At 39.9% G+C, this 22782-nt stretch overlaps 1 protein-coding gene across 1 annotated transcript in view; it reads left to right on the top strand.

The window, feature by feature from the left end:
• dnmt3bb.1 (DNA (cytosine-5-)-methyltransferase 3 beta, duplicate b.1) overlaps nucleotides 1–22524 on the top strand; it is a 34033-nt gene extending 11509 nt beyond the window's left edge. The window contains exons 3-22 of the mRNA XM_035657493.1: nucleotides 4739–4889; nucleotides 5662–5750; nucleotides 5839–5976; nucleotides 7617–7760; nucleotides 10209–10367; nucleotides 10523–10630; nucleotides 11924–12065; nucleotides 12157–12279; nucleotides 12696–12740; nucleotides 12855–12934; nucleotides 13857–13969; nucleotides 14062–14245; nucleotides 15149–15233; nucleotides 15364–15509; nucleotides 17760–17842; nucleotides 18290–18446; nucleotides 18640–18725; nucleotides 18872–18941; nucleotides 19043–19161; nucleotides 19342–22524. Coding sequence (XP_035513386.1) covers nucleotides 4739–4889; nucleotides 5662–5750; nucleotides 5839–5976; nucleotides 7617–7760; nucleotides 10209–10367; nucleotides 10523–10630; nucleotides 11924–12065; nucleotides 12157–12279; nucleotides 12696–12740; nucleotides 12855–12934; nucleotides 13857–13969; nucleotides 14062–14245; nucleotides 15149–15233; nucleotides 15364–15509; nucleotides 17760–17842; nucleotides 18290–18446; nucleotides 18640–18725; nucleotides 18872–18941; nucleotides 19043–19161; nucleotides 19342–19483 — 2364 coding nt within the window. The 3' untranslated portion in view covers nucleotides 19484–22524. The remainder of the gene's footprint in view (nucleotides 1–4738; nucleotides 4890–5661; nucleotides 5751–5838; nucleotides 5977–7616; nucleotides 7761–10208; nucleotides 10368–10522; nucleotides 10631–11923; nucleotides 12066–12156; nucleotides 12280–12695; nucleotides 12741–12854; nucleotides 12935–13856; nucleotides 13970–14061; nucleotides 14246–15148; nucleotides 15234–15363; nucleotides 15510–17759; nucleotides 17843–18289; nucleotides 18447–18639; nucleotides 18726–18871; nucleotides 18942–19042; nucleotides 19162–19341) is intronic.
• Nucleotides 22525–22782: the final 258 nt, after the last annotated feature.

Below are 22782 nucleotides of genomic sequence, written 5' to 3'. Positions count from 1 at the left end.
ACAATAAAATTCAGTTTGTTTACATCAGTCAGACTGGATCAAACACATTAAAGCTGTTTATCTGCATATGGATAAGTATGTAGCATAAACAAACACTACAAGATTTATAGCCTATAAGCCGACATGGGCCGTACACAAGTATGCACATTTAAAACACAGAACTCAGCTGTTCGCTTATCACTATCAGAGAAGTGGATCAACTTGTTGCACTTCTTCCACATGCATTGGATGATAAGGATATCAACATGATTGATCACAGATAAATCAAAGTCAGTTGATGTTACCTTAGATAACGCGATGTGTGGCTCAGCTGTTGTGTCTTTTCACCTGATTTGGTGCCGTTTACTTGTGTTTTTATGGTACATTGTTATTATAAACATGTACCGAAAAACAGTAAACAGTCTTGTTTTTGTGGTCAGATTGTAAGTTCTTCATAAATCATTTGCTACCAGATATAATTTCTTACATTGTCTTATAAACGCTGTGCAAACCTCAACGTTTTAGTTTAGTGTAACAAAGATTGTCGAAGTAAGAACGTCAGTAGTATCGTATTTGATACTGGATAACAACAAGCTGTTCTTTCTGAACAAGGACAATTAAATAGTTCTCTTTGTGTGCAGAACATACGTCGTTATATTCCACTGCACAGGATATCGACCCAATGCACAAAACTCAGTGTTGATCGGATATGAATTAAGATTTTACTGTATCTACAGTACGAGAACTAGTGCAGCTTGGTTCTCCACAAACCATCGGGTGAAGTTGTGATCCTGCAGAAGCAGCATTTTTTTTACTGTCCGACATTTGAACTTTTGGTTTGGTCACTGTAGTGCAGATGTATATCAGCAGGGAAAACTCTCAGTGGACTCTTCTGTCAGAAGTCTTTTGGTTTACGGGGCAGCTGCCAGGTGAGAATGTATGTCACTACATAAAGGTGTCAGAAGAGTGAGCAGCTGTGCTGGAGGGATACAGACCTCCTCCAGCTGTGGTCCTTCATTTCTGGACTGTTAAATGTCAAAGAGGACACGGAGGTTCATTTAAAATGCAGTTAATATTAAGAGAGAGAGAGAGTGAGTGCTCCTGTTTCAGATTTAAGGCTTATGAAAATACATGTGTTCCCAGTTTTTATAGACTGAAAAGCATCCCTTATTAAAGCAATCAATTAAATGCCATCAGAATCGTTTAATTTAATGGAAAATCGCATTAAAATTCTTTACATAACTGAAACAAAATGTGCTGAAGCTGCAGTTAAACCTCTGTTTTCCACTCAAACCCACGTTATTTCATAGACTTTGACACACTAGTGTTAATGCAGTATAAACATCTGCTCTTACAACAACTGTTGCTCTTTCATCCCTCTGCTGCTTTCCGTGTCTTTCGCCACTCTTTTCTCCAGTTAACTACACTTCATTCCTGCAGTCACTACTCACCTCCACTCACACCCAGAACCCCCTCACTCCACCCTCTCCACACGCAACGCTTCCTCTCTGATGACCAACACTAGCTCTCCTGCTTCCCGCCACTGACCCTGACCCACTGTCATTATATCTCCATCGCCCCTGGAGTATGAATTTTGCTCAGAGACTCTGACTCACACACATTCTGCCCACCCTCCCCGTTCCTCACCCTCATGCCCCCCCCAGACACAGCTCTAGCTCCTAATGTGTTTGGTGACCCTGCTGGCCCTCTCTCACTCTCAGCCTCTCCCCCTCTCCTTATCCCTGTCGGTAGTTCTCTCTCTCAAACCATCTTGAGCGCACACAAGTTCACCGAGTTCATTTATTATAGGGGAAATTTGGCATCGCAGACACACACACACACACACACACACCACATGCGTTCCCTGTTTTACGACGTTTAACAATCACAAACAGCCTCAGATATGCCTAGCTGAGATTTGCTTTAAAAAGTCAGCACAATCTCATAATTTTACATCTGTTGCACAGCTGCTCCTTCTCTCCTCCTCCACTTCTGGTCTCTTCTGCACCAAATGACAATTATTTGTAAATTATTTGTGTGAGCAGCCACATAATCATTCACTCCAGTTGAATTATGTTTAGTCTGTTTGCTTGAGTGTTATTTCTGAAGCACAAACAACTTGCTAACATATGAAAGATTTTTACAAGAGTTTAGTTAGCCTAGCTTAGCATAAAGAGCAGAAACAGGGGCAAGCTGGGGGAATTGTAACATTGTAGTGAATTAATAGCATAAAGCAAATTGTGTAGCATGACAAAAATTGTATTTGGACATGATTACTGTACTTATCAGGATATTGTTACTTACACCCAGACATTATTCCTGTAACTTCGTTCCAATCACAAACATACTGCAAACCAGCAGCAGACAAAGAATTAGACTTCTGCGTTAAGCTCGACTAGGGACGGATTTCTATGAGATGAAAAAAATGTCAGATTTTTCCTTTAATAATACTTAAAAATACAACAATAATTTAGCTGTTTATCTGGTTTGACTGCAGGCTTGCAACAGGGGTAACTTCCTACCATTAAGCCAACATAGTGTGAATGCAACAATAGTGTCCGACTACCACTTAGACAGTGTTGCTGTGATAAAGTGTTAGCCTCTAGCAAAGTTCGGTGTCTGTTTCTTAACCATTAACGGGTAATGTGACTTTATCCAGCTGATCGATTTAAATCACAACTTCAGAACATATTTAGACGTGTGTAAATATCCTCAGGTGTTACCTAAGTACATTAGTATCTTTACATCTTTTTTATTCGGCCTTCCTCTAATCTGAGCGGGGCAATGCGGGGATTAAGTGGAATCAGTACTTCAAGTGGTATGTCGTCGGTTCAAGTCCGAACAGAGCCGAGCACAAACTGCGGTTGCTACAGAAACGGTACCCGGCATGGTTTCACGCGGCGGTGGCGGCGGTTCTCCTTCACCTGCAATGAAGTTATGCAGAAAGAAACAGTAATGAAAGCTTTCCTGCCCTCCTTCAGGCCATGATCGCTCTTTACCGCCATGATCCTTTTGGCAAACAGGCCGCTCACTCCAAACAAGTGACTCCCTGTGACTGGTATCCTCGCAGATTCATCATGTTATTCCTGAATGGTTCATTCTGTGTTTGTGTTGAGTCAGAAGCTGTTGCACCCGCTGCCGTGCCTGACGGTCTCGGGCATGTTAATGTGTTTAAATATATTTTTGCTCGTTTGTTTGTGTTTGATTTTTTGTAATCTTCGCACCCTTTTTCTGCAAATGTGTCTCCTTAATAAAAAACAACCCTGCAAGGGAAGGGTGGGTTTGGCTCCACGTTGCAAAAGATATTCCTGCCCTGGAAGTAATTTGTCTTATCAACAGCGGCTTTGTTGTGATACCTTGTAGGTATTGTAGTCAACAAAAAACGTGACGTGACGTGTGTTTGAGATGTAAGCTGTGCTTCCTTTTGTTTTTCCGATTGAGACTTGTCTGCAAGATGTAACTTGACCAAAATGCTTTGCGTCAGATGTCATTTTGTGCGATCAGTGATCCAGTAGTGAAATAAAGAGTATACAATATAGAGTATGTGCATGCTAGCTGTTCTGGGAGCAGGTGACCTAGTTGGAAAGGCTCCAAAGGTGTCTGGCAAAGTGTTTATTGTGCTTTTTAAGGATTATAAGATTTGGGACATTCAGCACTCGGAGCTGTGATTCAACACTTAGCTCAGCATTATGCATGTTGCTAATAGTTTGTGATTGAATTACAGGAATATCATGTGACAATTTAATGGGCAGGCATCATACCTGTACAGCCAGAGGCACCGGTGCTTTTAATATTACTGGCGTAATGTGTAACAGACGGACTGACAGTCTTTATCTGGCGCTTTGGGGGAATGTTGAGTGTTGATGTCATCCCTCTCTGTCAGGCACCGAATGTGCAGCCAGCTCACACATTATCAGCACCCTCAGCTCCGGGTGGGCTGCCAGGTGAAGGCTGGGTGGAGGTGGGTTGTCATTGGAAACACTTCCTGTTTGTGTCTGAGAGTGAACAAAATCTGTCAGATGATCCGTCAAGTCTGTCTTTCATGAGTGTTTAATCACCTGAAAATAAGAATCGTTATGTTTTCATTACCTTAGAATGAGTCCTCTTCTACGGAGTCCGCCAGGTTTGAACCGCCGTGTCTCTACAGTAGCCCAGAACGGACAAACCAAACACATAGATCTAGATAAATGCTTTCACATTTTTCACGAGTTTCTCACACACACTTGCAGCTAACTAAATACCACTCGCTTACACACTTGTCCTTTAATTATTTCAGCTTTGTGACCAATCATTTTTGTCATTGGCTATAATATTCTAATACCCATGAGCCTCGGCCACCGTTCCTACACATTAGAAGTCATTAATCCAAAATTTACCAAGAGTACAGAAGTTAAATCTTTTAAATTTCAATTTTCAATTCAAATTCAGTTTTTGTCACTGATTTGCATTTGGATGTTTGTCACTGAAATGCACCGTGGGAGTTGTGGTTAATCTCTCACTTCTTATGTACAATACACCGGTTTATGTCAATGAACCTGAATGGTTCAGTCTTGGTCCTGACGGTTTAGCCGGAAGAGTTTCATGTCCATCTGAGTCATTTAGCCTTGTCTGTGCAGAAACTGAACAGGGATTAATTTTTAAATAAAACCACCCATAAATGCCTGAACAGTAAAAGTCAGGCTTCTTTTACGATAGCTGATCAAGTTAGACTAAAGTTAATAAATCACCTTCCCTGACGTTGTTCCCTCTCTATCCTCAGGCGCCGGTGAACGGAGACACGCCTCCAGCTGAGGGCCTATCAGAGAACGACAGTGGCGTGGAGCTGACCAATGAAAACAGCCCTCTGACTGCGGCCGAACCGCCTTCCCCCTTCAGCCCCAAGCAGAACGGAGACGCCGCCTCACCCCAAGGTAACACACGCATCAAGTATTGAGTATTTACGCAGTCTCGTAGTTATTTCCAGGACTGTAGCTACAACAACACCATGTCCTCAGTGTTCTTACAGGGAACATGGGCAGCTTTAATGATACGTAAATCCAACATGATGGCACTTATATGTGAGAATATTAGTTTAAAACATTCAAAAGGTAACTAAAACTACCAACAGAATGTCTTGTAATACCACTGTATACCTCAAGGGGTTATAGTCCAATAGTATAGCTTAGCTCAAACAGATCCTGGAGGCTGGTTCTGGTCCCGGTCCAGCTGTGTTCACTGAGATTAGCAGTTAGAGGATATAAGGAGAGGTTGAAACATTAATCCTGACTCCGTGCGTGTCTGTATGCAAAGTACATCGCACCAAACTCCATTCACAAATCTTTAAATTTAAAGTTCAATGTACTTCTCCTCTGTACTATATTACCTGTCATCAAACTGGCCTCTGCTGTTCCCAGTCTTTTCACTGAGCCCAGTCTCATTGTCTTAGCCATAGTCTCTATTTTTACTATATTTATTACTTTTATTATTACAAACATTTAATTATTTTTTATACATTGTTTCCTTTCACATCCAATGTGCTGCATTACGGCGACACAACAGAGAAGAATTGACTGTCTTTCTGTCTGCACTTTATCTCTTGAAAATATTCTGTTTCTTTTCTGCCATCTGTCTAACCTTCTGTTGATCTGTTGCTCTCTCTCCCTGTCTCTCTCTCTCTCTCTCTCTCTCTCTCTACCCCCCCAGATGGTGATAACCAGTGTTCGAGGGAAAGCAGGAAAAGAAGCAGGAAGAAGGCAGAGGAGGAAGAAAGTTCCTGGGACTCCTACAGTGAGGTATGACCACAGACACACACTTGCTTTAGTGGGGGTGGTGCTCATGAACCTTCTTTTTGGGAGTTATAAACTGTGTGTGTGTTTCCAGGAAAAGTCTTCGGGAGTGTCTCAGTTGAGTTTGAGACAGACGCCTCGTCCCAGAACCATCTTCCAGGCCGGTCTGAAGCCGCACACTCACACCAAAGCTCGCAGACAGAACCGCAAACAGGAACACAGCACGTCACTGGTAAACACACACACACGCACACACACACACACACACACACACACACACACACACATCACCATTATTTTCAACCCCATGCAGAGACGCTGACTCTTTAGAAATGCGTAACGATTAACATTAAACCAGGTGAGGTTTTTCTATTTGGCTGCTCAGAGGCTGTTGCGTGATTCACCTGATCTCAGATGCACTCTCTACCTGCTACCTGCCAGCACATGCCCGGACAAACACAAACACAACTACATGTCTTTTGACCCTCCCGGTTTGCTGTAATTTTTGGTTGCACAGTGGAAAATTATAACGGACCGCTCAGTCAGTGCAGCTTTGTTTTTTTAGAGGATTGATTTCCAAAATTGTGAACATGTGGTTGTAAAACCAAATAAATTAGCCTTTAAAGTCCTGCAGATTTAACCTGTTGAATACGTCACAGAATAAGAAGGATTTGTGAATTCTTTCTTGATTTTAATTTGTCTTTTTTCCCTTTTTGTTGTGATTTCTCTCTTTATTACTCTCTGGTAGAAGAAAAATGCAAATCAGAGTTTTCCTTAATCTCCTCTTTAGCAATTATTAACACACTGGTTACTAGTATCAGTTTTATAAATAATAATATAACTGATATATTATTATGTATAATAAAAAACCATCACTTTAAAGCAGGAACTTTCATTTTGTTTTGATACTAGCGGCCAGCTGTATGCGGTTGGGGCAGTGTGCAGAAAGTCATGGTGCATTTATGGTTAAACAGTTACAAACCCTGGATAAGATTAAAATTGTTTTATTATGTGAGCAAACTCACTGAACCTCTGTGATAAAACACACGGGGAACTATTGTCTGTTTACTCATTTATTACACAAAGACACACAGTTAGCACCCCAGAGGGCACGTCATCGTGATTGATCTACCACGGGGACATCCAAGAGGGCATTTTTTCTAACATGGTGGCAGCAGTGTGTTTATGTAGGTCATATAGAGGCATCAGTATCACATTGACACCGTTATCTTCATTGATACGCCAACTTTTCCTACTCAGCATAGAAGCTGAAGAGCTTTTTGGGATATTCAGTGTTTTATTTAAATTTTTGGGTTATTTCCATTCAGGGTTTTGTCTGTATGAGATTACAGTTGATAAAAACAGCTCGATGCAAATGTATTTCTGTCACCCCCTCGGTCTTTCCTTTTTTTTTGCTATCCATAAATTGACTTGACAAGACAAGTTGAAAAGGGGGGACTGAACTTCTTGCGAACTTTCTCTGAAGCAGCTACAGTGATTTATAGAGGAGGAGACATGGTTGGTGTGTGTTTGACTGTGTGTGTGCTGTTGATCTCAGTGTGTTTTCAACAGGTGAAGAGGACAAGCTGTCCTGACAACACACTGAAAAACACTGAAAAACACACTGAAAAACACACTTAACACTAATATGAGGGGAGGATAATGGTGAAGCTGAGTGAAGGGAAATGCAGTATAATTATTGATGTTGAGTTCTGTAACTTTCATCCAATTTCCTCTGACCTCAGTTCATGTCTTGTTTTTAATTTCTGTTAAACATGTAGTGAACACGTCTTTCTCTCTCAAACAAATAATCCTTTTGAGTCTAATAAACCTCATTTTGGCTCTCTTTTTCTTTCTCTCTGTCTCTGTCAGTGTGGAGGTGGTCCTCTGGGGGCAGTGGTTGTATCCGACGGTGTACCCGAGACCCCGCGCCTGGAGCTGATGGAACAAGACTCCAAGGACTCGGCCCAGAGCAGCAGCACCTCGTCCAGCTCCGAAATCCTGCCAGAGTACAACGTAAGACGTGTGGGAAAGTGTGTGTTTGTGATGGAGATGCTGATAAATGAGTGTGTGTGTGTACGGAGGGGAGAGAATGAGATAACGAGAGTAGAAACTAGACTTCCATCCACTCATAGGGGCAGGTAGATGCAGATCTTCAAAGAAACTAAAGAAAAAGGGAAAAACACCATGTCTGCAGGTGCTGAATGTGTCATAAATGCACATTGTTTGAACTGCACTTGTGTGGAAAACCTTTTTAAAAGTTTTGTATCATCATCCGCTCTCAATTCATTCTCATATAAAGCAGTGTAGTTCTTGGACAGGATTTTTTTTTCTTCTAAAAACCGCCTGAAAGACACTCTCTCTGAATTTCTCTGCAAAATGCTAAAATTGGTCGACCTGGCTTTAAAACCGAATTCAAATACTAATTTGGACATTGATTACCAAGGATTATGTAATATATAAATAAAGATTAAAGCAGTTTGTTACACTAGTGAAACGTTTGCTTTGCATTGCAATTCTGCCTCATCAACCCATTCAGATCTCATATTCTCCTCCAGAATAATGTGATTTGTGACACAGTCGAAATGATACGCATAGCACGAAACAATAGAGGTTTTTCTATCTTCACGATATACATGCAGATTATTTCAAAATGCAGGCATATTACACAAGTTTAATCTTCTGTTATGAATGGAACAGATTGTGCAGCCTCAGAGGTCTGAAGTCTCTTGAATGCTTCCTCAACGTTGTTCAAATATACAATAAAAGTCCAGAATCGAACTCGCAGACATCGGAACAAAAAACCTTGACGGCACTCTTGAGTCAAAATGAGACGAGCAGAAGGAAAAGGATGAAGGATGAGCAAAGGGAAAGACAAGGAGAGAGATGGGGAGTCGGACAGCTGTGGCGACGCAGGAGAGACGGAATATTTTTGAAAAGAGGAAGTGGAGGTTTGGCAGCGATAGAAAGAGGAGGAGGGTAACTCCCTACACAGACCACAGAACCTCCTCCACCTGGCCTTGTGTTAGCGCAGGTGGCCACACACACACGCACACACAGTCTGACTGTTTGCTCTGTATCAATAGTTTCATTCAGGTCATGACGACCACCAGTCTGCACAGCAGGGCCTGTGTGTGCGTGTGTGTGTGTGTTTGGAGACACTCTCCGTGCATACCGCCACAGATTTGCATGCATGCATGTAATCCTCTGCACGTTTACCTCTGCGTGCACGTCCTCTCTCTCAGTGCGTGTTTTTAGTTTTCTTTGGTGTGTTTTCACTGGAGCCCGGCTGAACTCAGTGGAACGTAGCATCCTTTACTGGAGTCAGACTCCATTACAAAGCCTAATGGGTTCTTCTCTCTTAAGACGGACTGAAGGAGGATCACGTAGCCTGAGCTCAACTGGGATTTGTTTGCAAGCATAGAAATCCCATCTGCTCATAAACCACACATTACTTTAAGAAAAAGAAAACAGAGAAAGGTATTATGAGGGACAATGTATGTTTCCTTTAAAAGCTTTGCAAAGCAAACAGTGGCCGTAAAAGAAACAGTGTGACAAACACACTTTTATTATTTTGTTGATGCATGCTGGGAAACTTGCTTTTATTTCTTCCACATGGAGGACAAAGGTCAAGGGTCAGCTGTGATTAAATACGAGGTGTTAGCTAAACCGTCTCCTCCTACACTTATCTATCGTTCCTTTCTCCAACAAATGGAAATCTGGTCCAGAGAAGGAGAGTTCTTTTCCATAACTTTTGGTTTTCTTCCTCTCACTCTTCCTCACCTTTCATCCTTTGCATTCATCTGCTCAAGATAAACTAGTCTTGGGGATGCAACATTTCTTCTCCTTTCCAATCTCTTTATCTTGAGTTGTAGGGGAAAGATGAGACGTTTCTTCAACCTTTTGCCCTCTTTCTTCTTTCTTTTTCTTTCTTTCTTTGTCCACGGCAAGAAAGGTTTTTGGCATTGCAAAACTAACTATTGTTTTCATTTTCCAGATTCTTTTCTCTTTTTCCTCTATCGTCTGTTTCTTTACTATAACTGTAGTAGGGGGTTTTCCAGCTTTTGCGTAACATGGATATTGTAACAGATTTCAAATGATCAATCTAACTTTCTTTCCGTTATCTTCATTCCTCCTCTCCTCTGCCATCACTGATATTACCTTCTCTATTCATCAAGACAGTGAGACAAGAAGATATTTCTCTCCTTGGTTCTCCACACCTGTAGTATCAGGGAAAGAAAAATGTCAAACCAGTAATTTGACTCTTAAATTCCACTTTTCTGCCCTCTGCCCCCTCTTCTCTACACCTCCAAAGATGTCTCAACATCACATTAAATCAAACATTTTCTTCTCTCTTCCTCTTTCTGTAGTTCAGAAACAACAAGAAATGTTTTTGAATTGGTAAAGCACTACCAAGCACATGACCGTGAACTCATCCTAACCCTCTCTCTCTCCTCCATCCAGGACAACAAGGGTTTTGGCATCGGCGAGCTGGTGTGGGGGAAGATCAAGGGCTTCTCCTGGTGGCCCGGTATCGTGGTGACGTGGCGCGCAACTGGCAAACGGCAGGCCAGCCACGGCATGAGGTGGCTGCAGTGGTTTGGAGACGGCAAGTTCTCTGAGGTGAGCAAGGAAAGGAATTGAAACTAACGGACCGGAGTAGGGGCGGAGAGCACGTGCCACACACACTTATATTTATATGTGGGGAAATTAAATGGTATCTCTTAAATATATGAAATAAATAAATGAAGTAAAGTAATGGTTGTATTTCTCTCCAGGTTTCAGCAGACAAACTGGACTCCATCACTGCCTTCCCCAAGTTCTTCAGCCAGGCTTCCTACACCAAGCTGGCTTCCTACCGCAGAGCCATCTTCCAAGCACTGGAGGTATGCATCAACCCACAAAGCATAGTTTTCTCCGGGATGTAATTGAGAAATGCTGGGTGTAAGCGGATGTCGTTTGTGGGTGTAGAGGCCGTTAGCGTTAGTCATATTTGATGAAACCATCTGCAGTCAGGTGATAAAGGTGTTTAAAAAAAACACAACATTTTCACATTACTTCTGTTTTTATTCGCAGGGCGGAGCTAGTTTGCCCTCACTTATCTTCCGTGAAGGTGTCTCCATTTACACTGAAGTGTTGACACTGTGATTCGTTTGAGTGATAATTTAGAATTTCAGAATTTGACAACCATTTGTCATCTCAACTCAAGAAGAAAAGAAACCTTTTAGATAAGGATTTTGGATAAATGATCTCAGGTTAGGAATAACAGGTTCTGACAGCGGTTACGACCTCAGTGACTGTTGTGATATAAATTGAACTGAACTACTTAATGGTTGTTTGCATTAGGATAATCTAAAGGTAAATGATTGAAAGTAGCAACACACACATACGACTGAGATGTTTGCTGTATTTTTCATGCGATCCAGTGCATTATAAATGTGGGTTTTGGATGTGTGTGTGTGTGTGTGTGCACGTGTGTGTGTGTGTTTGGGGAGGTGTCAGGTGTTAGATCTGAGGTCCACCGTAAAAACACACTGCATGGTTTCCCTTCCAAGAAGACACTGGTTCACTGGAAGTGCATTTATGCCTGTTTACACTTCAGTGTATGTGTGTATGTATGTGTGTAGGTGTGTAGGTGTGTGTGTGTACCAGTAGCCAAGTAAAACAAACACAGATGTGTGTCTGAAAGGGATTCCTCCTCGCTATCTACTCAGTCTCATCCTTTTACAGCTTCGTGGAGAGAACAACGAAGCACTTTCAGGCAGGATGACACTGCTGCATACTGGGTGTCTTTTTATTGTTGATGCTATCAGTACATTTTGCTAATAATACTTTACTCAAGTTAGATTTTAAATGCAATTGTAATGGAGTATTTTTTGGGGGGTAGCAGTTGACATTGATAAACTAAAGTCAGAACAATAGCAGTTTTATTCCCTTTGCCGTCTACAAGTCCTTGAGAGGAAATAATGTAAAAATAAAACAGCATTACGGGGTCATTCGTTCAATTCTTCCACAAAATCTGGACTTAAGGCCCATAAGTATTTTAACTTTGGCTTAAGTAAAGGATCTGAGTGCGTCTCCCACCTATCGCTGCTTAATGAGCCTTTGTTTCACGTAAAACCGCCACCATGTGACTTTGTACTTTATATCACATCGTGTATTTCATCTTTGTCTCACAGATGGCCAGTTTCCGGGCGGAGAAGAAGTTTTCTCCCTGCGAGTCCGACAATCCAGAAGACCAGGTCAAACCCATGCTAGACTGGGCCAACGGCGGCTTCATGCCCAAAGGAAAGGAGGGACTGAAACCTACACAAACCGCTGGTGAGCTAGGCAGCAGGACCAGAGACAAGCTGGGCATCCAAGTTTGCCTTTTTAGCCAGGAGATAATAAGAGTGTCTGTGTCTCCCTGCAGAGAGTAACCCGCTGGACCACCAAGTCCTGGATGTGTCGCTGCCAGAGTATTTCCCCAGTGCGAAGCGGCCCAGAGTCAGCCTCTGTAAGAACAAGGCCATTCCCGAAGAGTCCTACAGCAGAGGTAGAGGTCAAAAGTCAAACTCATGGGATATATACAATGGAAATATGGTGTCTTTAATCTTGCCTACTGGTACTGAAGGTTAAGTTTTATCTTTTTGTCTGTTTTATCTTAGACTATTGCTATATTCTATAGTTTTTATAGAATATAATTGGACAGTTTTATGTTGTTCACAGAGGATCAGATCTTAGAGATAGAGAAAATCGTATTAATTAAAGGCATAGTAGGTAGAGATATGCAGGTTTTAGTTGCCCTGCTTTCTGTTAACATTAGAGTGTACTGTAGTATTTATTTTACATTATTCATTTGAGCTTCACATTTAATAAATACATGCGTTTGCACAAATTATGCAGGTGAATATGAAGCTAACGGTTCAGTATTTTCATGCTCTCTAGCATTTTTCTTTCCCTTTACCTCAGAACAAATGGTGAATGAAGTTCTGAAGAATAAAAGAAGTATAGAAGGTAAAGACTCCTACCGTTTTCTGTCTGTTTTGGGGGGACTAATGATTGATTTGTGATTTCATTTTCAGTTTCCAGCTGTAGACTGATGAACTGTGTCTGTGTTTGTTTTGGCAGAGTTCTGTCTCTCTTGTGGAAAGATGAGAGCAGCAACCTTTCACCCGCTGTTTGAAGGAGGCCTGTGCCAAACATGCAAGGTAGGGCAACAAACAATGCTTTCTGATAATAATAATCTCTGTGTCAGAATGATGAAATCTTTCTACATTCATATGCATACAGGCTAAAGGTTTAGGTTTCCAACAGGCTGCTAGTGATGATAATAAAATGAGATTATCAGTAACTACATACCAAAAACAAACCTGTTCAACCCAGAATCATTTTCCCACCGCACACACACATTAGCCTGCTTCAATTGGCCAACGTTTGATAGAAGCCATTAAACCAGTCTCGTTAAACTGTCTGCTCAAGACTGGGAGGGCTGCTAATGTGACTTCCAAATAAATACACAGAATAAACTAGAACACTTTGTGCACACTGTAGGTGTGTTCACAAGTATACATGCTTATTAACAGCACAAAGAGACACACAAGAAAAGAAATGCCCAAAGGTAGTAAGTTTTATTCAGCCATCACACACAATGCAATAAGTATAAACAGTATCACATTAATACACATTAAGAAGTGACTGAAAAGGCACAGACAGAAGCAAAAAGTTTATATATGTCTATTCTACATTCTTATGAATTATAGCTACATCCTACAGAAATGTAATATTAAAAAAGATTTGTAAAAAAGCCTCATAAGCCAAAAGCAAGTTACACATCTTTAGATTAATATTAGAATTGTTCCATAATTGAACCCCAACAATAGAAATAAATCTCCTTTAAAACCCAACAAACATCTGTCAAATCATCATTATCATTATTTTATTATATACCAAATCATTACATTTCATAACATGGGATTTTAAAAACAGTGGACTTGCAATCGTAGTAACCAGCCTTAATAACAATACTATTGAGTTTATAGTCCTCCTCCTCCTGATTTAGATGTTAATCAGTAAATTCAGTAGAGACAGACATGTGAAGTCATGTTAATAAATCTGTGTGTGTGTTTCCAGGACGTGTACCTTGAGATATCCTACATGTACGATGACGACGGCTACCAGTCCTACTGCACCGTCTGCTGCGGCGGTCGAGAGGTTCTGCTCTGCGGCAACGCCAACTGCTGCAGGTCCGACATGCACGCATGATACAGTAACTACTCCTTCTCCACCGACGTGTTTTATCTGTCCATTCACCCCCCTCTCTTTCCTCCTCCTCCAGGTGTTTCTGCGTAGACTGTCTGGACATCCTCGTTGACCCCGGAGCGTCTAACAGCGCCCGGCATCTGGACCCGTGGCGATGCTACATGTGCCAGCCGATGCTGCAGTACGGCGTCCTGAAGCGGCGGCACGACTGGAGCCTCAAGCTGCAGGAGTTCTTCGCCAACGACAACGGACAGGAGTTTGTGAGTCGCTTTGTTCTTTTTGAGATGTTTTATATAAGATCTGACACAAGATGAATGATCTGTGTGGGCAAACAGGTATATTAGAATCAATAACAGTTTACAATAGCAGCAACAATGTCTATATATCTGTATGTGTAAGTGTATTTTTGTTGTCTGTGTCAGTGGTTAGTAGCCTGGGCTCATGTCCTTCCTTCCAATATTGACGTAAAATACTTCCTCTGGCCTCTACAAATTATAAATCTAAAAAGGTAACATTATTCTGTGGTTGAACTACGAGCAACTCAAAGATTTTAGCAGGAATTGCTTCACTTTACAGGGTTAAAAGCCAAAAAGAAACTGCACTATATCTTTTATATTTTGTATATATTTTATCTCCCTTAATCGCTGTCTTCTTTGAATCAAATACAATCAATTTTCAGCAGAATTGTTGCTGTGATCATAGGCCTAAAGCCAGACTTGCCAGGAACAAGCTGGGTCAGGTAACATCAGCAGGAAGTCAACGAATAAAAACAACACAATGTAATGTGATCTAGCACAGCAGCACTGCAATAAACTCCAGACTTTAAAAGCTCAATATTTGTATAAAAATGTATCGAACAGCGAGTGAGAAGTTTATGTAGATTGAATGTTTTTTATTTATTTGTGAGGAAACTTTAATGGATTGCATCCTAATGTAAGATTCCAGTCTTCCAGTAATGAAGATAACAAAATGTTTTATTGTTGTTTTGTGTTTATGTAATGTAGTGAGCAGACGATCGTTCTTCATCACTGACAGAGACTGTTCATATTCCTTCAGAAAGAATGAAGCTTTAAATCCTCTGATAATAATAATGATAATAATAATAATAATATTCTGTCTGGATAGGAAGGCCTAAAAGGTCTATTCTTCTGTTTATCTTCCAGGAAGCACCAAAGATTTACCCAGCAGTCCCTGCAGAGCAGAGACGACCAATCAGAGTCCTCTCCCTGTTTGACGGCATTGCCACTGGTGAGGACGAGTGTGTGTGTGTGTGTGTGTACAATTAGAGGCAGACAGTGTGTGATTGTGTTCGTACTGATGTAACACAGCAGGTCTTCATACAAACTGTGTGTCTGTCTGTGTGTGTGTGTATTTCCAGGCTACCTGGTTCTACGGGACCTGGGTTTCAAGGTGGACCAGTACGTGGCGTCAGAGGTGTGCGAGGACTCCATCTCAGTGGGTGTTGTCAGACATGAAGGAAAGATCCAGTACGTCCATGATGTCAGGGACATCACTAAGAAAAACGTAAGGAAGAAAAATTTTATGAAGACGTTATAGGTTTAAATTGGGGTTTGGTTGCTGATCCACATGAATGTCAGAAGGTCTGTCTCCGCTGTGTGCTCGGGCTCTCAGACAAACATCAATCATTAGTTGGTTTAAAGTTCCTTGTAATGCATTTGTTAAAACTTTTGTTAAGCAGCGTGCTGAGGCTCGTGTAGGAGGTTTCATCAAATTTAAAAGTGTAAAGTGATTGAGGTTGATACTCAAACCAACCAAACCAGGTTTAAAAAAAATGAAGATTGGGGTGAGGAACTTCATGTACCGACATGTGCGTCAACAAAAGAGTTTGTGTGTACGGCTTTGATTGCTTATTAATTTGTCACTAATATGTATTGCATGTATGTATACAGTGACTCTCATATGTCACAACAAATTAGGTCTGAGGGGTTGTTGCCTTTGAAAGGTGCTCAGGTGTCGGGACATAAATCAAACACCGTCAGCAGTCGTGTGTCAGCAGACAGGCAGACTTTTGTTCGCAGTTTCACAGAGAAATGGGACAAAATAGTTACAGAATATAGATAGATAACTATTTAAGGGAATATGTTGCAAGATGAGTATATTGATCCCACTGTCATGACTGTGTGTTGAGTTTGGAGTTAGAGCCAGGAGGCAATTAGATGATAAGCCTGGCAGCATCTCTAACTCACTAATTAATGAGTTACATCTTGTTTGTTTAATTCATACACAAACAGAAACGTAAGAAGAACAATATATGGTTTTATTTTGTGACAAACAACAGTTTATCCACGGAAAAAGTCGAGCCCTGTCCTGTAACACTCTTGCATCCTGCTGTAAAAATGTCCTCCATAACCATCATCTTAGAGTATTAACACCTTTCTGTCATCCTAACTGACAGAAAATCTAATCTAAAACAGTTACTGGCTAGTATTAAATATGTATTATATTATAATGTATAGAATAATGCAGTTAATTGACATTACTGTACCAATCTACAGCATAAACCAATGTATTTATTAATAACAATTCCATATAAAACAACATGTTACTGGCTAATATAACCATGTATATAATACTGTAACATGCATTGAATAATAGATTTATCATGACTTTTCTTTGTTTTGCTACCCTGCTCTCTAAATATCAGCATCAGCCATTAAAAAAACCCCACACTGGTCGACCACTAATGTTTACATACAGATGCTATGCTAAGCTAGGCTAGACATGAGAGCAGTATCAATTTAACTGGTGTATTTTAAACATGATGACACAGACGGAGGCCGCAGTGACGTGGTTGAGGGCAGAGGACAAAGAGCAGCTTCAACCTCTGTAAATCCCCTCAGAAACCCTTTCACTGTGTGTGTGTTTGTGTGTTGGTGTGTGGTTCACGGCCCTCCTCTCTATTAGCTGTTATGTAATAGATTAAGAGCACCCCACCTCCACCTTCACCTCCCATTCTCTTTCTCTCTTTTTCCTTTATTCCTATGTCTTTCATTCCTCTCTCTTCCTCCATTGTCCTCTGTAAAAGGACTCTGGTGTATGGGGAAAGGAAGGGTTTGTATGTGAAAGGGTGAAAGAGAACAAAGGGGCGAGCAGATGTTAGAGTTTAGGTGGTGGGTTAAATTAGCAGTCTTGTTGCTGACTAAATGAATAATATTACAGTTATGATTAATCGATTCCTCAATCAACAGAAAATCAAATCAATTATTTTGTTTATATAATAATAATTAGTCATTTTTAAAATGTTTGTTCAAGCTTCTTAAATATGAATATTTGCTGGTTTTCTTAGTTTTTTATGATATTAAACTGAATATTTTGGGTTTTTGGACGGTTGGTCGGAGAAAACATGCAATCTGAAAACATCGACTTTGGCTTTGTAAAGTTGTGATGGACAGTTTGTACCATTATTAAACATTTCATGGTCAAAAAAACAACAGAACAATAAATTAAAATAATAGTTTGTTGCAGCCCTAATGACGTTTCCTTATTTTCCCATACAATTCAGGAAATACAAAAAAAAAAAAAGTTTATCTTCATCATTAAATGACTCTTGAAAGAAACATCTGCATACATATAAAGTTTATCCAACATGAGCACTGGGTGATTATTTATCATAAAATCTCTCTGTTCTCTACGTAATGTTGCTCTAAATACATACAAAATAAAAAAAATCTCACTCCATGAACTTCTGCTCCAGTGTGATTTTGTTGTAACTCCCTCAGTCTAACACATGGTGGTGCTGTTTCTGTCTCTCAGCTTCTGGAGTGGGGTCCTTTTGACCTGGTGATAGGAGGAAGTCCCTGCAACGACCTTGTCAATCGGCGTCCAACCGCTGCAGGCAACAGCGCCTCTTAATGGTGGGGGTCCGTCCTACAAATTATTTAATAAATCTAATATCATATATATAATACAATAACATTAAACAAAAAAAAAGAATAAAAGAGATAACACAACACACATATAAACTCATGACATAACTACCATAATATAAATATAATAATATATAAAAATATATATAAAATACAATAACAGATAACAAAAAAGAAACAAAAAAAATTAAGCAGTGAATGGATACATTAAATTCTAAGGTTTCCCACAATTGTCTAAATGCTTTCTTTCATTTTCATTCATAGCAAAATACTCAATGCTTTTATTTTTGTGATATAAAATGGTCAGTGGTAAATATAAATAGAGTATTGGGAGATTTCATCATTAAAGTGTCATCTTGAGTTTTTATATTCCTAAACTAAATTCTGTTTTCTTGTTTTTTTCTGATGGTGTTTTGCCATTTCAGAAGGCACAGGGAGGTTGTTCTTTGAGTTTTACCGTCTGCTGAGCGAGGCCAAGCCCAAAGAAGGAGAGGACCGGCCGTTCTTCTGGATGTTCGAGAATGTGGTCGCCATGGGCGTCAATGACAAGAGGGACATCTCGCGATTCCTGGAAGTGAGTTACATCGAGTGTAGAGTGTGAACAGCTGTAAATAGCAGACGTCTGTGAATGAAAGATCATTCTCACTTTGTTTCATGTGGAACGAGAAGACCCCTAAACCCCTACAACTATTGAGAAAGAATGTTTAAAAAGCAGAAATGTGCCTGAGAATAATTTTCAAGGTAATAACTGTGTGTTTGTTTGGCAGTGTAACCCTGTGATGATTGACGCTATCGAGGTCTCTGCTGCTCATCGTGCCCGATACTTCTGGGGAAACCTGCCGGGCATGAACAGGTAGGACAAAAAAATCTGAAACGTTTTTACATAAAAATAAATAAATAAATTGCTAAATCATCAAAATATTGATTACTTTGTGGAACTATGAAATTTATATATAACCACTATATGAGACTAAATGTAGTTAGTCCTCCCTGTTCTAGGCCTCTTTGTGCATCCGGGATGGACAAACTGGAGCTGCAGGACTGTCTGGAGCACGGCAGAGTTGCAAAGGTTTGATACCTACAGAACACACAATTAAACATATATGTATGCTTCACAGTTTCTTACTTGCAAAATTGCACTTTTTTGACCGCATGTTTGTTTTTTTATAGTTTGGAAAGGTGCGCACCATCACTACCCGCTCCAACTCCATCAAACAAGGGAAGGATCAACACTTCCCTGTCCTGATGAACGGGAAGGAGGACATACTGTGGTGCACTGAGCTGGAGAGGTGAGCAGGAAACACACACATATCATAGACTGTATCATTAAAAATGGACGTAGTGTCCGTGAAGGAAGGAACACTTAGATTTAAGCTGATGATACAGAATTAAATCAAAATCCTTGCTTGAACTTAAAGCTTGAATTCTTCCGACTGTAATGGTGGTTGTGTGTTTCTTATACCCTGCAGGATCTTTGGCTTCCCTGTCCACTACACAGACGTGTCCAACATGGGTCGCGGTGCCAGGCAGAAGCTCCTGGGCCGGGCCTGGAGCGTCCCGGTCATCAGGCATCTGTTCGCGCCGCTGAAAGACTACTTCGCCTGTGAATAGGCACCAGCCGCCGCCGGGAAACAGACAACTCTTATGAATAAAAACACCAGCTTCTCTACTGTGATACTGGCTCAGACAGACATCATCCGCTGGAGGTTTTTCTCCACTTTGGCAGGCAAATAGCCAGAGTCACTAAAGATGTGTGTAGCTGGGAGATAGTGAAAGTAGCTGTTTGTTTGTGTCCAGCCCTTTCTGGATCCGGGTGATAATGCACTGCAGACTTAGTCAAACATAACACACACTAACACAAAGATACACAAATACAGCACAGGTGAGCACCTTGGCTGTGGTTTATCACTACCCCATAGAGTCAGGAAGAGAGAGAGGGAGGGTCAAAGGTCAGGTGTGCAGCCAGTCAGTATCACCTGACTGTAAGTTTAAAGGTGGAGGCCGGCAGGGTGCGCCGACTCTCAGGAGGTTCAGCTGAGTTAAAAGGGAAAAATGAGAAAACCTTTTGCTTTGTTTATTAACATTAGACCCGTACAGTGATTTTAATAGGACGTTTTTAATTCCCTTGGAAGGTTTTTAAGTTGACAACACTTATTAGTTGTAGAAAATAGAGAACAACATGGCACCCAATGGTACAACTTTTTAAGTGGCTGCGTGTCAGACTTTTATTTTTATTTTTTTTAGGAAGTGTTAAACATTTCAGAGGTCGCTCATCCCTCCATTTAACGGATGATTAACGTGTGTGATGAGCAGGCTGCCAATACAGGCTGTTAATCTAAAACAAACAAAAAAACTCACTTGAACCAAAGTCACAAGATGGACAGATGAAGTCCTGCTCCCTTTTTTGGGCTACCTGCTGTTCCACTCGTCTCGTCTTTGTTTCATTGGTCTGTCTAGAAACGCTCAAACATGATTCAGTGGTTCCTATAACATCTACAACAGTACTGGACTGTTCATTTGAACCCAGATAAAACAACTATTATGTTGTTTGCATTCAACAACAACAACACATCCCATGAGTCTAAGCCACACAGAAAGTGGTGAAAGCCTTGTGGGAGCTGTAGTTGTTCATTGTCAACAAAAGATTCAGCCTTTTATCTTTATTAAAATTTTTGAATATAGATATTTAGATTCAAATACAGAAGGAAAATCCTTGTGTCTCAGCAGACCAATGAAAGAAGCCCTCTGTGGGGAAATACATTCAACAATGGAGGCAAGTGGACCACGAGCTGAACCTGGAACTGAAGCAGGATTCTGGGTTTATATTTAGTTCATATTCATAGTTTTTTATGGTTTGTCGTAAAGAAAAGAAAAACTATTTTTTACTTTTTGTCTTTGAAATGAGTTCGTACGAGCAAAATAGCTTCTTTAAAAAAGAAAAAAAAACTTTTATTAAAGATTATATAAAGATGTTTTTGTGTAGATAGTGTTAAACGTTGACCTTTACGTTATGATGTCACGATGGCGTCTCCCTGATAGCTACATACAAATACTTGAAACAAGCCAATGTAAGAAAAACAAAACAAAAAAACAGAGATATAGAGAATAGGGTTCTTGTCTTTTTGCCAACCATTTCTGACAGCTAAGAATTAAAGGGCATTTATCGTACTGTTTAGATTTTTAGAGCTTAAAAATAAAATTAGTTTACTGTAAATGGCTGGATGCCAGATGTGGGAGATCCTGGTTTTAGAAGAAGTTCCTTTGAATCCAGGAAAAAGTGTCACTGTGTGTAAATGTGGTTTTTACAGCAACAGAAACAATGGTGGGAAAACACTGGTGAACACGCAACTAGCACTGACTACTTTTTGTTTAAAGGAGTTTTTTTTTTTTTTTCAGTTTCCAAAAGAACAAAATCTGTTAAAGGGACTTGACATGAAGCCATGAGGTGCTTTGTTACGTGTGGTGCACATGCTTTGGTATACAGTATGTTTAAATAATTATAGTCCACAATGTGTGAATGTGTAGTGTGTGGCGCACATACATAATAAAGAATAATACTCCTTAATAATGATAAAAGACTGTAAGTCGGCACCATTTCTGAATCTTTAATGAATTGGATAGAAGGCGTTTAGCCTACAATAACATCATACTGTATATTAGCATTAGCATGTTCATCAGACAGTCATTTACTGGATATGACCAAACTCACAAAAACTCTGTGCAGTCCTTTTTTTTTAAATTTTATTTTGATAACTGGATGATTTTTTAAAATGCTGTCACCAAAATCATACTGAACGGGCATTACCTCAGACAAAGGGGGCAACTCTCCTCCTGTAGGATCTCTGTTCTGTGAATATATACTGTAGCTTTTTGCTCCCATATGCCCTGTATATATATATAGCTTGTATTTTATCACTGGAACTTTTTTTACACAATGTTTTGCGTACTGTATCGATAGAAAGGTTTACAAGTGTTTTAACTCTCAAGAACTACATTATATTTTTAACACAAAATGCACAAGCCTTCTTAAAGAACTGTTTCTTTAATGGTGAAAGTTCATTTAGAAATGTTAGGACTCCTTTATGGTGCTCAAAGGGCCCCTCAAAGTGCCATCAGGAACCTTTTTCTAGTGTAATCTCCTTTAAAAAAACCAAAAAGTATTTGTTTACATGCTTCATTAATACTGCTGAACTTGTTGAATGTTTTAAGCTTGAAAACAGTACGCAAAAAAAATCTAGAGTTTTTTCTTTTCTTTGTGTAACTGGTCTTTTAAAACTTTTTATATTGAGAACATACGTATAATATTAACACAGTATAAAGCTTGCTTGAAATTCGTAATGTTACAGTATAATATAGAGCATATTAATCAATAGCTTTTTAATATCTTGTGTTATTTAGATGCAGTTCATTTGTATGTGTATTTGTAGGCTCGAGTGTGAATGATGTTAAGTTTCCTTTTTTTAAACTATAACCTTTTTGTTCTTTAACTTTTATCAGAATCACATTTGTGGATTTTTGCTTTGGCTTTTTCATGAACCTTAAGTGCAAACACATTTAAAAAGAACAGATTCTGTGCTATTTTTATACTTTTGAATTATTAGTGGAAATGTTTGTGTACTTCTTATAGCAACCTATATATAATTTTTACTCAATAAAACGCAGCTTGGCTGCTGAAAAACAACAGTTGTGTGTCCTTGTGTCAAATTCCAATTAATTTGTGCTTTTATCTTTTGTTTGATTATTCCTCTCATGGGTGAAGGTGAAGGTCAATGAGGTTGTAAGTGCTGATCACTGTTATTACTGGTTAATCCACTTATTATTTTTTAATGACTCCAATAGATAAGATATTCCTTTATTGATCCCCTGTAGGAGAAATTGAAGTCAGACACAGCAGCATTGGGGAATGTAGT

This window comes from Morone saxatilis, unplaced genomic scaffold, assembly GCF_004916995.1.
Source record: "Morone saxatilis isolate NCDOM2014 unplaced genomic scaffold, NCSU_SB_2.0 Contig15, whole genome shotgun sequence".
NCBI lineage: Eukaryota > Metazoa > Chordata > Actinopteri > Moronidae > Morone > Morone saxatilis.
This window is presented reverse-complemented; position numbering and strand designations above follow the sequence as displayed.